This window comes from Ipomoea nil, unplaced genomic scaffold (genome assembly GCF_001879475.1).
Source record: "Ipomoea nil cultivar Tokyo-kokei standard unplaced genomic scaffold, Asagao_1.1 scaffold0482, whole genome shotgun sequence".
Taxonomy (NCBI): Eukaryota; Viridiplantae; Streptophyta; class Magnoliopsida; order Solanales; family Convolvulaceae; genus Ipomoea; species Ipomoea nil.
The window spans coordinates 1661742-1677578 of record NW_017616910.1 but is presented as its reverse complement, the minus strand read 5'-3'; the positions used below and the strand labels follow the sequence as shown (position 1 = coordinate 1677578).

The following is a 15837-nucleotide window of genomic DNA, read 5'->3' as shown; positions in this document are numbered from 1 at the left end:
ATTTTTCAAATGTTTTTTTTTTTTATTTTTTTTATAGTAAAGGATGTTGTGGCTATTTTATAATAATAACTTAATAAGGATAGAGATAATAATTGTAACATTAATTACTTCCCAAACCATATAGCTTTATTATAGTTAAGATTAAGGGACAACAGTTACATCACTAATAATTCAAAAGTTACATTGATAAATGTCCAATGCAATCTATTTATAACTACTTTCTCAACCTTTGAAACACAAAGAGACTTCAACTTGGTAATATTGAATCACAAGATCCTTAGTCTAGTTTTTAATATATATTAAGCCATATATCTTGAAAACAATTTAAAGATAATAAGAGAATAAATATAATTATTGCACCTGTTATGTTATTGCGGAACATAGACCACTATCTTGGTCTTTACAACGATACGCGCCTCAACGTCACAAGATTGACAGATCATATTGTCGAAGCAATAATACTTAATGGGGCACATGGAGGAAGTCTAGACATTAGCTATTAATTTGAGCAATTATTTGCTCAAATTCAAGCAATGATAACATTAATAAACATAAACGATCTAAATCATAATTTCAATTACACTATATAATATTTTATGTTATAATTTAAATAAGGGAAAATGGCACTTTCCCCCCTGAGTTAAATACTTATAAGAACTTTTCCCCCCTCAATTATTTAGGTAAGTACATTAGCCCCCTCAATTATTCTAAAAGTTGTGGTTTTTCCCCCTAATATATTAAATTGACACTTCTACCCTTAAAGTAAACATTTTATTTATTTTACTTCGCCAACAAATTATTGCGTATACGTAGGGATCACCACGCTTCGGTTTGAATTGAACCAGACACTATAACAATCGAATTAAAAGTTTTCGGCTATGATTCAGATCTAGAACCTAATATTTGGATTTCAATTTATTAAAATTATGAATCAAAAAAATTGGATCCTAAACCGTGAATCGGCGGTTCCGGATCTGATTCGTGATTTTGAACCGTCTTTATATTAAAATTTTATTTTTTATTTTAAAATAGTCTAATTTCAACAATAAATGTATTTTATTTTTTTTTTTCGGTTCAGAACATGAACTGTCCGTTCCAGTTCGCAATTTTGATAAACTCTAAATATCGAGTTTCGATTCTAAATTGTAATTGAAATATGTCGGTTTGGTTGCTATAGTGTTTGTTTGGTTTGAACCAAATTATGATCATAATTTGTTGGAGATAAAAAATAAATGAAATATTTATTTTAAGGGTAAATATGTCCATTTAACATTTCATGGGGGAAAACAGCCACTTGAATAATTAAGGAGGGAAAAGTGCTATACGTATATAACTCAGGGGGAAAAAGTGTCATTCTCCCTTTAAATAATTATATATTGATCTAAATATTCTTAATATATTATAACAAATCTATTCCGTGCATTGCACGTGTAAAAATACTAGTATAGCTTAAACTGCAATTGATATGGAATATACGAATACAATCGGACGTATCCAAGCGAGCTGAGACTCGTCAGAACGGACCATCTTCGATCACTGTTAACTACATCTTCCTATCAGGGTTCTCGATCTGAATGACTGCTCGGTAGACTCCACTTCAACCCACGTCACACTAACCGTTTTTTATTGGACTTAATCGAGAAATCCATTAATGTAACCGATCGCTAATTCTTTTGTCTCATAATTAATTCAAAGACACTTCCCAAACGTAACGATTAGTCATATCACTTCCCATCATTCCCCTTCAGTCTCATTTGAGCACTTGACATGATAATTATGACCGCATAACATACGCTTAACATGTGTAAGACATACCGACAGTTCGACATGTCTACATTGCCTCACATATAAAAGGCACATTAATTGCTAGAGGAGAGGACATTTTGACCTTTCTCCACTCTAAACATTTTTGACCATACCAATCTCATAACTAACTGGAGGAGTGGTTGTATTCATTCGGATTTAGTCACACAAGACTACAGAATTACTTTCTTGAATGTATTCATCCGGATTTAGTATTTGTGACATTACTAATATATCTAAAAAAGTAAGCACTGAGAGGTAAAAAACAAAGCTAATCAAGTAAAAAACTAGGCATCGAAAAGTTAAAAAGAAAAAAAATATGAAAAAGTCAAGAGTTGTGTTTTGTAATTTTTTTCGAGGTTAATTGAAAATTGAACGAGGGATCAAATATGGAAAGCACTAATGAATAGTCATACAAATCTATATAGTCAGAAACCTAATTTAGGATGTGTAACATAGACACATAGTCGAGGGGTCAGGAGTGTAAAAAATTCAAAATAAAACAATTGCGAATATTTGAGGTAGAAAAGTAAATATCTTTAAAATACAGGGACTCCTTCGCAATTTCTTCCTTGCGGATGATCAACGGTTAAAAGGTAGCATATACGGTAAACCCCCACGCCGGCGCCGTTCCGTATTCGTTCCCGCCTTGATTTATTGACCTTTGCAGAACCGGAAACGACGGTGAACCATTGAAGCCGCCGTCTCCCGGAGTCGGAGCAGATAGACAGGAGCGATGTGCGGTCGAACACGGTGTACTCTCCGAGTAGATGATTTTCCACGCGCCTGCCACCTCTCCGGCCGCCGCATCCGTCATCTCAACACGGACCGGTAAGTCGGTAACCACTTTTTAAAGTTCCTCGAAGTAGTTAATTCGTTTTAGCTCAACTGATTGAACTATTTTGCTAAGACTTCTGAGCTACTCCGTATTTGAGTATTTTTACACGAATGTAGGATTAGTATTTTAGTTTTCGAGAAGGAAAATGGAAATACTTAATGAAATTGTAGGTACCGGCCGTCGTATAATGTTTCGCCGGGGTTCAATGTTCCGGTGGTTCGGAACGAAGACGATCCCAATCACGACGGTGCTGTTATTCACTCCATGAAATGGGGGCTAATTCCCAGTTTCACTAAGAAGAACGAAAAGCCAGACCACTACAAAATGGTAGTATTTTCATTTTTCATACTATATAGTACTTACAGCTTCTACATTTGCTATGGTTATGAAGTATGAATAGGGCATTTGATTGAAATTGCTAACATATTGAGTGCCTAAAATTTTGGTGTGACAAACTTCTGATATGTAGTTCAATGCTCGATCTGAATCGATAAAGGAGAAGGCTTCTTTTCGCCGTCTTCTCCCGAAAAATAGATGCCTGGTTGCAGTTGAGGGGTAAGCACATTCTCTTTTAGTTCATATAAATGCATTGATAGAAGCTTGCTGGACTGACTTGATCAATATTAGCAGTAATTTAGTATATATGGTTATTATGCTCAGATTTTATGAATGGAAAAAGGCTGGATCGAAAAAACAACCTTATTATATACATTTTAAGGATGGTCGCCCTCTTGTCTTTGCTGCTCTTTTTGATTCCTGGAAGACTGCAGAAGGTGAATCACCGTATTCTTTCATTACACTGTGGAGTAGTATTGTGCAATCATTTTTGATTTTCACCAATGCTGCAAGAAACTATTGTTTCAGATTTCAATTGTATCCAAGCATTCTATATTCTCGTTTTGGCTATAGAAAACATCCGACCGTTACTATGTAAGCTTTTTGTCTGTCATTCATGCAGGAGAAATTCTTTACACGTTCACTATTGTGACAACTTCATCATCATCAGCTTTGGGATGGCTCCATGGTTAGTATCTTTATTTTTTATAATTTGTCTTGAGATCATGTTTAGTGTTATCATTTTATTAATCTGGGCTTTTTCTGGTAGATTTCATTCATCATGGGTTTTAGTTAAATCATGATTACCATAAAAGGCTAAAAGCATGCAGTTGCTGTTGTTGGACTATAAAACCGCCACACCAATCTTTAAACCCCTAAAAAGACAGCAGGGTGGAATGAACACAGAACACGTATTGTAGAATACAAATTGCTATGATTTGCCTTTCTCTAAATATATGGATGTGGATATTTTAGACAGGATGCCTGTGATCTTTGGCAACAAGGAGTCGTCTGACTTGTGGCTAAATGGTTCTCCATCGTTCAATTTTGATACGATACTAAAACCATACGAAGAGTTAGATCTGGTAAGAGCTCTCAACGATGAACCTCATCTCCTTATGAGCTTCTACGCTACATGAATATCGAACGAGGAGTAGTATGCTAAATGAATCTCTGCCCCCTTGTTAAAAGCTCGAACCTTTATCGCAGGTTTGGTATCCTGTGACACCTGAAATGGGCAAATCTTCATTTGATGGACTTGAATGCATTAAGGAGGTATTGATCTGCATTATATATGGCTAAGTTGAATGTTCTTGGTTTACTTTGATGTAAATCTACCATCATGAACCTCTCTAGTAACAACCAGATTGCACTGGTTACAATATTGTTAATAACTGCAGATAAAACTCAAGCCCGATGAGACCAAATCAATCTCGCAATTTTTCTCCAAAAAGGTAGATAAAGGCAGACAAGAGGCGACTCATGGCCAAGTCAAAAATGAAGAGCCTGCAAACACTGATCAGCAACAAAGCATGAAAGAAGAACCCGAGACGCAAAACCATCATCACACGAACCCAGATGTCGCCACTGCAGATCCAATAAGGGTGATTGGTTGTGACCAGAAGAACTTGAAAGAGGAGGGTGAAAGTTTGATGAACAAAAACGATGATGTCTCTACTCTTCAAAGGCAGGAAACCATTATTAAACCAAAGAGAGGCCACGGGGAGCTTTCGGATGATAACAATCCATCCACTGGTAGGAGTTACAGGCATATCACCCCACCTAAAAAGAAAGGCACAAATGCCAGTGACAAGCAGCCTACAATCTTTTCTTACTTTGGAAGAAGCTAGTATTGATTTTGTTTCTATGCTTTATCTACATGTATATTGGGATGTATGGATGAAACTAAGTGTATGTTTTTGTAGAAGAAACAACTGAAACTCTGTTGAATTTTGGGTGGTAAGGTAGCTATCTATTTAACCATTCTCGATTCCAACCTGAACACATTTACAATTACTTTTGGCTAAATGAGTATTTTTCCAACCGTTAACATATTCTGTACCTACAATTAATAATTTATGTGTCTGTAATTATCATAGAAACGGTTAACTGACAAGTACATAACGTGTACAGAATATTTCAAACTGTAGGTACAGAATCTAAAAGTTATTTTTAAATCATGATTCACAATGCAAAATAAACTCTGATTCATCGTATAATTTGCCACTTGAATCTGTCATAAAACCCATTTATATTATCTACAGTATTATAGTTTTATGGGCCTAGGCATTTCTAGACTTCTAGTCACTATGTCTCTGGCCGGCTTCAGGCCTCTAGATTATATTAATACAACTCGAGCCTATGAGCTCTTTCATGACAAAATAAATAAATAAACCAAATATTACAATGATATGATGGAACAATTCTATTTGAATTGCTTACATAATTGACTTGATAATCCAAAATTTTAAATTCAATTCTTTATGGTTAACCAAATAATTAATGTATTCATAACACAGACAACCGTAGTTTTTTTTTTTTTTTTACTAAATATATTTCATATTAGACATGCATCAACTAGTTTAATAGTGCCTCAAGTTAAAAGCTTATCTAATAAATGGACTTATTTACAAACCCTTAATATTGTAATATTTATCACCAATTACATTATTCAAGACGAGATTAATTCTGTTCATCATCTCCTCAGTCCTATTACATAGGTCATTACCACTCTTGAGTAATTTACAAGTTATTACACAGGAGTATGATTTACCCAATGCACACTATCAGATACTATATCTGACAACAGATAAAAAAAAAAGATAATATTTGTGCATGTTGCATTTTGCAAGAATAGAAAGTTGTCATGAACCCGAACTTGGTGGTTCAATTCAGTAGGCAGTATTTGGAAGAAGAATAATGAAACTTCAACACAAAGGAAAAAGGTTTGGACGCAAAAACGGCAAAGACCAATAATACGCCTCCACGAGACGGCCGTTAGCCACCATCTGCATGACAATCTTCTTCAACAACCGGAAAGGGCAGGCCACGACGCCCCAATGCACGGCGGTGCGCGAGCCCAGGCAGAACCCCCGCCGCTTCCCCAGCCGTATCGCGCTTCCTTTCCTCCTCCGCATCACCCGCCGCCCCCGCGGCCGGCACCACCCCATCATCACGGTGGAGTTGGGCAAGAACGAGACTGTCACACCAGATCGCTTCAGCATGGCAAACTCAACTTGCTGTCAATGAAATGGATTGATCAAGGTATATATATATAGAGAGAGAGAGGGTAGTATAGTGTCGGTTTGATGGATGGTGAAGCTAAGTTAAGGATAATGATGGAGGTCATAATGAGAGTAATTATTGCTATGAATATGTTTATGCAGTGATGATGGAGATGCCTGCATTAATTAATATATATGTAAAGCAAGGAATTTTATCTTTTTTTCTCACATCTTTAGGGTTGTGGGTATCATGATTAGTAGGGATAGGCATTAGCCAATTTGTGATTATAATTCTAATTATCATCATTTAGGCATATCATATTATGTTCATAGCTAGCTAGGTTTTTATATTTATAATCTAGGAGAATAATATATGCTATGGAAAAGGAAAACGATATATATATTTCTGTGTTCTAAGTTGGCCACCCTTGGTTCTTTAATTATCAAAATTTAACTAGTTATGGTCCTCTACAATGGTGGTTAAAATTTAATAGTTGAAGGACCATTGACAGTTAATTTTGGACCATGAAAGGTAACAATTTGAAAGTCGAAGGATTATTGGTGATCAAATTAAAAGTTTAGAACTAAATATGGTAAAACTACTATCATCAATACTATCAGAGAGATGATATTAACTCATTTCTAATGGTTAGAAATTTAGCGATCCAACAATGACATGAGTGAAGAGTATATTCCAACATGAGGGGTTTCAAAAAAGAAATTAGAGACCATCTTGCAATATATGTATAGTATGATAAACCTATACAATTAATGTTATAAACCCATGATTTAAAAGAAAAACATATTTTTAATATAACAATTTGGGTAAGTAAGTGGGATGCTAATGTAACTACAATGTAAGATAATTGACTCTTTTATGTCTGCAACAAGTTAGGTACATTTCTCTAAATAAAAATCAAACTCTGAGAATAGACGCGGTTCAATTCAAATCTAAATTAATCTTACAATGATAAAGGTATAAGATGCCAATTTTTTTTAATAATTTAGTTAAGCTTGAATAAACAAATAAAATCGTGCAATTATATATGGGAGCTTGGTTGCAAATCTTTCTCAACTTTTCTTAAGACGATGACAATTAATTACACCCATTATATACGCATTACCAAACTTCACCTGTAGAATATTTAATTTTGGTGAAAGTATTAATTTATGATTAAATAAATACTTTATTTGGTTTTTTTTTTTTTAAATCATATTAACTTGATGGATATATTAAGAATGAGTCTGGAGTGAACCGACTTGAGGAAGTGGGCCAAGTCAATCCGGGTCGACCCATAGTTGGCCTCGAAACTCCAAAGTCGATCGTCTTGGTTAGCCCTAGGGCCTCAAGGTCGACCTCAGGTGGTCGACCCAGGGCACCCAAGGCCAGCCTTGTAGTCGGTCTCAGTGGTCGGCCTCGGTCACCCAAGGCCAGCCTCGAGGCCAGATACGAGCAAGATGACCAAGACTCGATGAAAGGAGACTGTAACCATCCACCCATTTCGCATGGGATGGGGTGGTTACGGAAAAAACTACTTTTAGTATAAATTATTCAATTTGTCTTGTTATTACATCATCTTGTAATCTTCTTACAAATCTTAATTAATACAAGACATATTGGGCCTGTTTACTAATGAAAATTTTCTCATGTTTTCTGAAAAATTAGAGAATTGGATAACAGAAAACATGTTTACTAGCACAATTTTCCATTTTAAATAATTTTCTAGAAAACATGAACACAACACTCTTAAAAATTGTTTTCTGTCTATATTACAATGGAGTATCTGTTCATATATACTTTCTCAACCTACTGAAACACAAAAAAACAATAATGCCTCCACTGAGGCTCAAACTCACAATCTTCCAAATGGAAGTCCAACCCATAGTCTTGGTCTCTCTTTTCTACTTAATTACTTATTTAAACATAACTTATTTGCTTACATTTAAAGTTAGACAATATTCACATTATCAAAATTAATAATTGAACTCTATACAATGATTTAGATTTGATTGAACTCAATAGATTATTAGCTCAGATATTTTTTGTTATGTTATATTGTATACAAGTTCGGTCCGGATATCAAATATTGAAATCTCACATATATATTTATATACATGTCATTCAAATAAATATATTCGAAAATATTTTAAATATTAGCTCAAAAAATATTAATATTATCTAAACTAAACTTTAGGTGAACTTAGTAGGTATTGGTTCGGATATATTTAGAGTAAAAGACATTTTTTATCCTAGACTTATAGTGGTACGGATAATTTTAGTCCTCCATAAAAAAAGCAGACAATTTGTGGACACTCTTATTGTGACGAGGACAATTTTGGTCCTCCGTCTGCATTCCCGTTAGATGGTCGTTTGAGATGAGGGTATTTGTGTCATTTCATGCTATATCCTCCTAATGGCCACTGTCTTTTGAGTGTTATGTGTTGTCCCTATAATCCGATGAATGGCCATTAATGGGTGTATTTTAATGATGAATATATAGGATAGTCTTGTTAAATTTTTGAGGGTTATCTGGGCGGAGATGGTGGAGCCGCAACTGGGTGGAGATGGCAGAGGCGCAACTGCTCTTTGACTTCTCAAATTGCCTTCGCACAGGCCGCCGCTTCCCAAATCGTCGTTTCCGGTTTCCACGCCCTTCGCGATCTCCCCAAGCGCCGTCTCCACTCTATCATCGAACCTTGACTCGCTCGCCTGGGTCGACCTGCAGAGCTTGTAGAGCAGCTCGGTGGGGCTGACTTGCCTGAACCTGAACACCTCGTACCTGATGTAACACCCGACTAGTTGGACTCTACCGCGATCGAGTCGCCGCATAGGTTCTAGAACAAGTCTATGGTTTTCTGCATGCAATCGTTACAATCGAAGGCGGAGAGGTCGCCCCGGCATTGGAATAGCCCGACGATGCTCAATTGGCCGGTGCCGGCGACGGTTTTGTAGAACTTAGCGGCGGACGATTGGGACACCAGAGTCTCAAACAGGGTCTCCAGATTTTGAGAGAAAACCCTAGTTCCATCCTGGGATTTCTGGTTTGCACACCCTTTGAACACAAATTCCTTGTAATCCGAACAGAATCCACCAACAACAAATGAACCAAAAATAAAAAACACCAGAGAAAATGGGGAGAGAATGCGAGACTGACCCATTTCAATCCTCTGATATTACTCTAAACATCACAGTGTTGGAATGCGATTTCACGGTGGTTCACGAAGGGGCCGACGAGGCTCGACAAATCCCTCTTCGTCGTCTCACTGTCCTTGGAAACCACGCCAGCAAAGGCACATGCGACGGAGAAGGTCGCAGCCGCCGTCAGCATTGCCAGGACTAACATCGCATTTTTGACCTATTTGAAGAGAAGGAGATAGCATGAAATGACACAAATACCCTCCTCTCAAACTGCCATCTAACGGGAATGTAGACGGAGGACCAAAATTGTCCTCGTCACAATAAAAGTGATCCACAAATTGTCTGATTTTTTTTATGGAGGACTAAAATTGTCCGTGCCACTATAAGTCTAGGACCAAAAATGTCTTTTACTCTATTTTTTAGTTATTATGTTATCAAATGTAAAAATCTTACATATATTAGACTTAAAAGTAAAAAAAAAAAAAAATTATTCCATTTAAACGAAATATATGTAAAAACATTTTAAATATAAGATCTAAAAAACACTCGAAATTAAACTTGTGTTAATTTTATAATATTAATTTTAAAAAAATAAAAAATATGTGTTAGTAAATAAGTTTTCTAAATGAAAATCAGAAAATTAAAACTGAAAAATTAGAAAATAAAAAACAGTTTTCCGTTAGTAATTAATGGGCCCATTGTCTCTTGAGGCTAATATCTTGTCTCTACATATTTCTTTGTCTTTATAGTCTCTTTAATTAATTGATCTTAGTTAATTCGGACCAACCATGTTTAATTAATTGACTATTCAAATAACCCAACAAATTGAAGTGGAAAATTACTTCGTAATATCTTTGGACTATATCATATTTAAAATGTTCAAATTTTTACTACTTTATTTAGGGATTTCTTTATCCACAATAACTCATTAAACAATAATGGTTGAACCAAATGAGCTCTGAGTAGAACATCTAAAGGACTAGTATGCTTTTATGTTGATAATAATATGTAAATGTTAATTATTTATTTATATCATTATCTTACATAGCTATATTAAACCTCATTATTAAAACTGTCAATGTAGGGCAATAGAATATCGTAACACACTTCATGCATTGAAAAGATGCGAGACTACAACAATATTGCAATCATTTGACAAACCTAGCAAATGAAGAAATTTCAAAATAGCCACGGTTGATTCATTCACTTATCCTGTATGTAAAATACTTATTATGCATTCATTAAATATATTAAAACTAATATAAATTTACAATTCATATCATCTTCTAGACTCAATCTGCTTAGATTACAGACAAAATCGACATCAACTTTCATAACAAAAATACTTGGTATATAGAATGTAGTCACTATTTAAAAAAAAAATTATGCACAAAGTGAAAAACAATTTAACTCGAAGATTAATATCAATTCAATAATTAAAAAAAAAAAACACACACACACACACAAAATCAAGTACTACACTCATTCCTACTAATTTTAAGAATATGAACTTGAAAATGAACATGTGCAAAAAGGATGTGGAAATTATTGATAAATTGGACACGTAGCACATCAATATTCGGACTACCTGCAGAGTTATTGTTTTTATTATCAAGTAAACAAATTATGAAAATAGAACAAAAAGTACTAATCATGAACCTCATACAAATATAATAAATATTAATATTTTATTCAATACTTCCACATGAAACATGTAGGGGAACAAACTACCACTGCAAAATATCAACATGCGTTTGCAAGATCAAGAGTTCATAGTACAACTAAGATCCGATCCTAGTCATATACACAACTTCCTACACCATAATCTCATTGCATGACGTTGTCATCTATGCTACCAACAATAACCCAATTGCAAATAACACACTATCAACAAAAAGGAAGAGGACAAATAGTAAAGATGAAGACAATGACAATGTTGCTCAAAAGAGAATTAATGATACTTAGAAAAATTCAAACCAAAAGTAGTATTTATTTAGATTATCGTTTTTAGACTATCGATTTTACAAAGTTGCAAACATTTATTTAATTGATAATTATAATGAATTTCTTATATTATCTTGTATTTATATATTTTGAGTTACATATTTAAATAAACAAATTCGATATTTTAATTATCTATGTATGAACTTCTCCTATATAATTTTGCATTAATATACTTTCAAATATTTATTTAAATATAAACATTGGGCATTAACTCATTCGCGCAATGCGCATGTAAAACTAGAACATATATACACACCGAAATATCAGCTCCCAAAGGAATATAATTAAAATTAGAGGACTGATTTAGATAATTATATATTATTGAAGGTCTAATTTAATACCTTACAAATTATCAAATTATGCTCCAAACATGTATCTACAATAATTTTTTGGTTGAATGTTTAGTTTGGTAACCACAATGTTTCAAGTTTAACTCTTTGTGAACATTGTTTATTAACTTTTTCGTTTTGAGCTAGTCAATTATAGACAACATGTCAACATATATTAGTTTATCTTATTATGACCTTTTACTAACAAGGGCATCCTCATGTAGCGATTACAAACTTTTTCATAATCAAAGTAATCTTTTCTTTGAAGATTAAGATGTATTGCATTCTATACATCTCTTCAAATATAAAATTAATAACTTAATTTGAAAGTAATATATTGGCATCAATCAGGGAGCATTTGATGTTAGAGTAGTATTAAATACATTATATTATCAGTTTATCACCGGCCATATTTTTGAAAGGGAAAATATTACAAAAATCATTTTTTTTTTAAATTTTTGTTTTTAAGGAATAACTAGTAATTCACTCGCGCGATGCACGGGAAAAAAATTATGTTATTATAAATATAAATAAAAAATAGAAAAATTAAAATATTTTAAATTATTTAATATAATAATACTTTTGAGCTTCCATTGGTCAAAGTATTTATTATTTTTATAGAATACAAAATTACAATTAAAATTAAAATTATAATTTTGTATCGTTAATATAATCTCTAATTATGTGCATATTCAAATAAACTTATAGAGAGAATTTACATAATTACATTGATTTATTCTTAATTGTATTTCATCTATATTATAATTTTCACAATACGAATAATAACTAAGATAATTACATTTGGAAAGCAAATTTCAAATTTTGTATGTGTAAATTTAAACTCTAATTGAACACATTTTTTATATGATTATATAATATATAGCTATTTTATTTTTCAAAAGTATATTTTTTATATGATTATATAATATATAGCTATTTTGTTTTTTAAATGTTGTGTGTTTTTTTTTTTTTAATAATAAAAGATGTTGTGATATTAATTGTAGCATTAATTATTTCCCAAACCATATAGCTTTATTATATAAAGGATGGTCAAATATGCTATTCAACTATACTGCAACTTACAATTGAGCCATCGAATTTAAAAGAAAAACTACAATTAAGTCTCTAAACAATGTAAAATAATGCATGCAATTTAACCTAAAATGACTTGTTGACTTGGTAATTAAAAGGCTGACGTGACGGTTACCGAATTTAAAATTTTTATTTTAATAAATTTAAATTAAATAATTAATTATTTTTTTTTTTTTAAAAAAACCCACTGGGTCGCTGGAGAAGGCGAGGTTGCCTTCTCACCGGAGAAGGCAACCTCACTTTCTCCCCGGAGCCGGAGAAAGCAATACTGGACCGCCTTCTCCAGTGAGAAGGCGAACATTATGGGTGGGGGGTGGGTTTTAAATTTTTTTAAAAAATATTTTTTAAATAATTAATTTATTTAAATTTATTAAAATAAAATAAAATAAAATAAATATTTTTTAAATGCATAACTGCCACGTCAACTCGTCATTTTAGGTTGAATTGCATTATTTGGAGGCCTAATATACTTATAATTTTTTTTGAGTTCAATGCTCCAATTTCAATTTGCTTATTGTGTACTTGGATGACTTATTTGATCGTTATCCTATTTATTTATTTTAAAATGAAATGCTTTTATTTATTTAGAGTGAAAATAGGCACTTCAAAAAATTCATGGGGAGAGAAATATTTGCGCAAATCAATTGGTTTCAAGTTACAATCATAGCAAGGTTGCCAGCAATTTTAGTTGAATTGTTTGAACAATACAAATCAACTTAGTAACTATAAAATTTTAAGTTTGATTTTCAGTATCTCATGAATAGATTTTCATGAACCCTTTTAACACAATCATGTGTTGAATCTTCACTTCGTAGAGACATGAAATTCGACTTCAAGTGAAACATTTCATGATCTTCCACATATGTAGGTGTTTGTAATAATTTTTGTATGCATTCATTTGTGTCTATTTGGGATGACAACAATGGAGATCACATTAATATATATTTATGCTTCCCAACTCCTTACCCCTAGTAACGGCAATGAATCAAGCCAATTAAATATATATTTCTATCTGTCCCCCCCTAGATATATATATATATATATATATATATATATATATATATATATATATATATTTTTTTTTTTTTTTTTTTTGAAAAACGCTAGATAATTTAAATCAATAGTTAATACCAGAGAAAATTCAATTTTGGTCACATGCATGACTATAGAGGCATTGTTAATTTCAACACCTGACTTTTAAAAGTGTCAATTCAGTACCTTGGTTATGTAATTTTTGTCAATTTTGGTCACTCTGGCCAAATTGACGGTCAAATTTGGCCAAAAAAATTTAATCCAACATTTAGTCTAGAAAGAATCAAAAGACGATTTTGCCCCTTAGATTATAGACTAAATGTTTGATTAAATTTTTCCGGCCAAATTTGACCGTCAATTCGGTCGGAGTGACCAAAATTGACAAAAATTACATAGTCAAGGTACTAAATTGACACTTTTAAAAGTCAGGTGTTGAAATTAACAATGCTCCTATAGTTATGTGACCAAAATTGAAATTTTCTCGTTAATACCATCTTAAGTCATATGATTATAGTGATTTTGTCACATTTAGTCCTAAACTTTCAATTGACTATCTGTGGTTCTTTTTCTTTCAAGTTTTTATCATTCGCGATCCAAATTAACCATCTCTGGTACTTCAACTATCAAATTTTAATCACCCATAGTCCTTATAGAAGGACTGCAACTGGTTAAATTTTGAAAGTTGAAGGACCATATGTGGTTAACTTGGACCACAGATGGTAACAATTTGAAAGTCGAAAGACCACGGGTGATCTATTTAAAAGTTTAGAACTTAACCTGACAAAACCATTATACTCGAAAGACTCCATATGACATTAACTCATCTTAAATCAACCTTCTACATCTTTATAGAGATCGATATTATTGATTTTATGACCATGAAAATTATCAACGGTCAACTAATATAATTGTAAAATGATCCGTGTATGAAAGTGTAGTATGTAGTGTATATTGCCTTTAAGTATTGATAATTGCGAACCCTTTTACAAGCCCCTACTTAGAGTGTATATACAAGTGACAACATTGAGTCTATATTTGGCAAACCTAGCTGAAAATGTAACTGAAAGCTTAAAATGAGTTATAAGCTATAAGCTGAAAACTAAAGAGTTGTCAAGTTAGTTGTTATGCTTGAAAGTGTTTGGTAAAATTAACTTTTTGATAAATTGATAAATGTAAAAAGACAATTTAAATTAGTTTATTTACATATTAAAATTTAACATTTTGTCTTTAAAAAAAATTAACATTTTAAAATAAAATTATTATCACAATCATGATCTAGCATCGCATAATGAAGTAGCAATATTGTTGCGAATCTCCTTCATCTAACAACAACAACAACAACAATAATTACGGTGAAAGTTGCGAATAAAGGAGAAGAGAAAAGAGTTTTAATTAGGAAGGATAAAGAATGTCATTTCTTTAAAATATTAAGGACAAAGATGGAAAAAAAAGTTAGGAAGCTACTAGCTTATTTTGAAAGCTTAAAATAAGTTATAAGCTCTTAAATAAGCTCTGCTTGACAGACTCTCAACAAAATTAAACTAAATTCCTAAAACTGCTTAATTGATTACATTTGATTATATTGGATTCTAATGCAACAAAATCTTCTTAAGATAGGTAACAAATTACCCAAATTATTATTTTCATAAACAAAAAAACCTGTCACAAAATCACGACTTAACCGTGTCGATGATGATACAACAAATATTAAGATATCTAGCTGTACATATAAATAGATTTTGGTAATCCTAATGGTATAACCGAATAATTACAATGATGCCTTCTTAGTATGTATGAGGTCGGCATTTGAGTGTGGGGCCTTCGGAAATGTCTGAAGTTGTGGGAAGAGTCAAAAGTCTCCTCCCACTAACAATGAATGTGCCTTTTATAGGTAACGCGGGGCAAATATACCGGACTGGTGACATATCTTACACAGGTTGGATATTGGTTGGGCGATCCTAACTGCTATATATGCTAAGTGTTTAGTAAAGGCTTAAAAGGTTATGAGATACGTGGCAGAATGTGATATGGCAAATCGTT

At 32.8% G+C, this 15837-nt stretch overlaps 1 protein-coding gene across 1 annotated transcript; it reads left to right on the top strand.

Annotated features, from left to right (window-relative positions):
- The first annotated feature begins 2399 nt into the window (after window positions 1-2399).
- On the top strand, window positions 2400-4979 carry LOC109173745 (putative SOS response-associated peptidase YobE). Its single transcript, XM_019323037.1, has 8 exons — window positions 2400-2634; window positions 2812-2968; window positions 3111-3196; window positions 3302-3414; window positions 3600-3665; window positions 3953-4062; window positions 4187-4252; window positions 4378-4979. Exons 1-8 carry the CDS (start codon window positions 2540-2542, stop codon window positions 4825-4827), a joined length of 1143 nt encoding a protein of 380 aa, XP_019178582.1. The 5' UTR covers window positions 2400-2539; the 3' UTR covers window positions 4828-4979.
- The last annotated feature ends 10858 nt before the right edge of the window (window positions 4980-15837 follow it).

What these genes read in the sequence shown, in the direction of transcription:
- LOC109173745 (XM_019323037.1), top strand. Translation starts at nt 2,540, where the DNA reads ATGTGCGGTCGAACACGGTGTACTCTCCGAGTAGATGATTTTCCACGC. An exon ending in CGTCATCTCAACACGGACCG is followed by an intron (nt 2,635 to 2,811) that starts GTAAGTCGGTAA and finishes ATGAAATTGTAG; the next exon opens with GTACCGGCCGTCGTATAATG. An exon ending in GACTTGAATGCATTAAGGAG is followed by an intron (nt 4,253 to 4,377) that starts GTATTGATCTGC and finishes TAATAACTGCAG; the next exon opens with ATAAAACTCAAGCCCGATGA.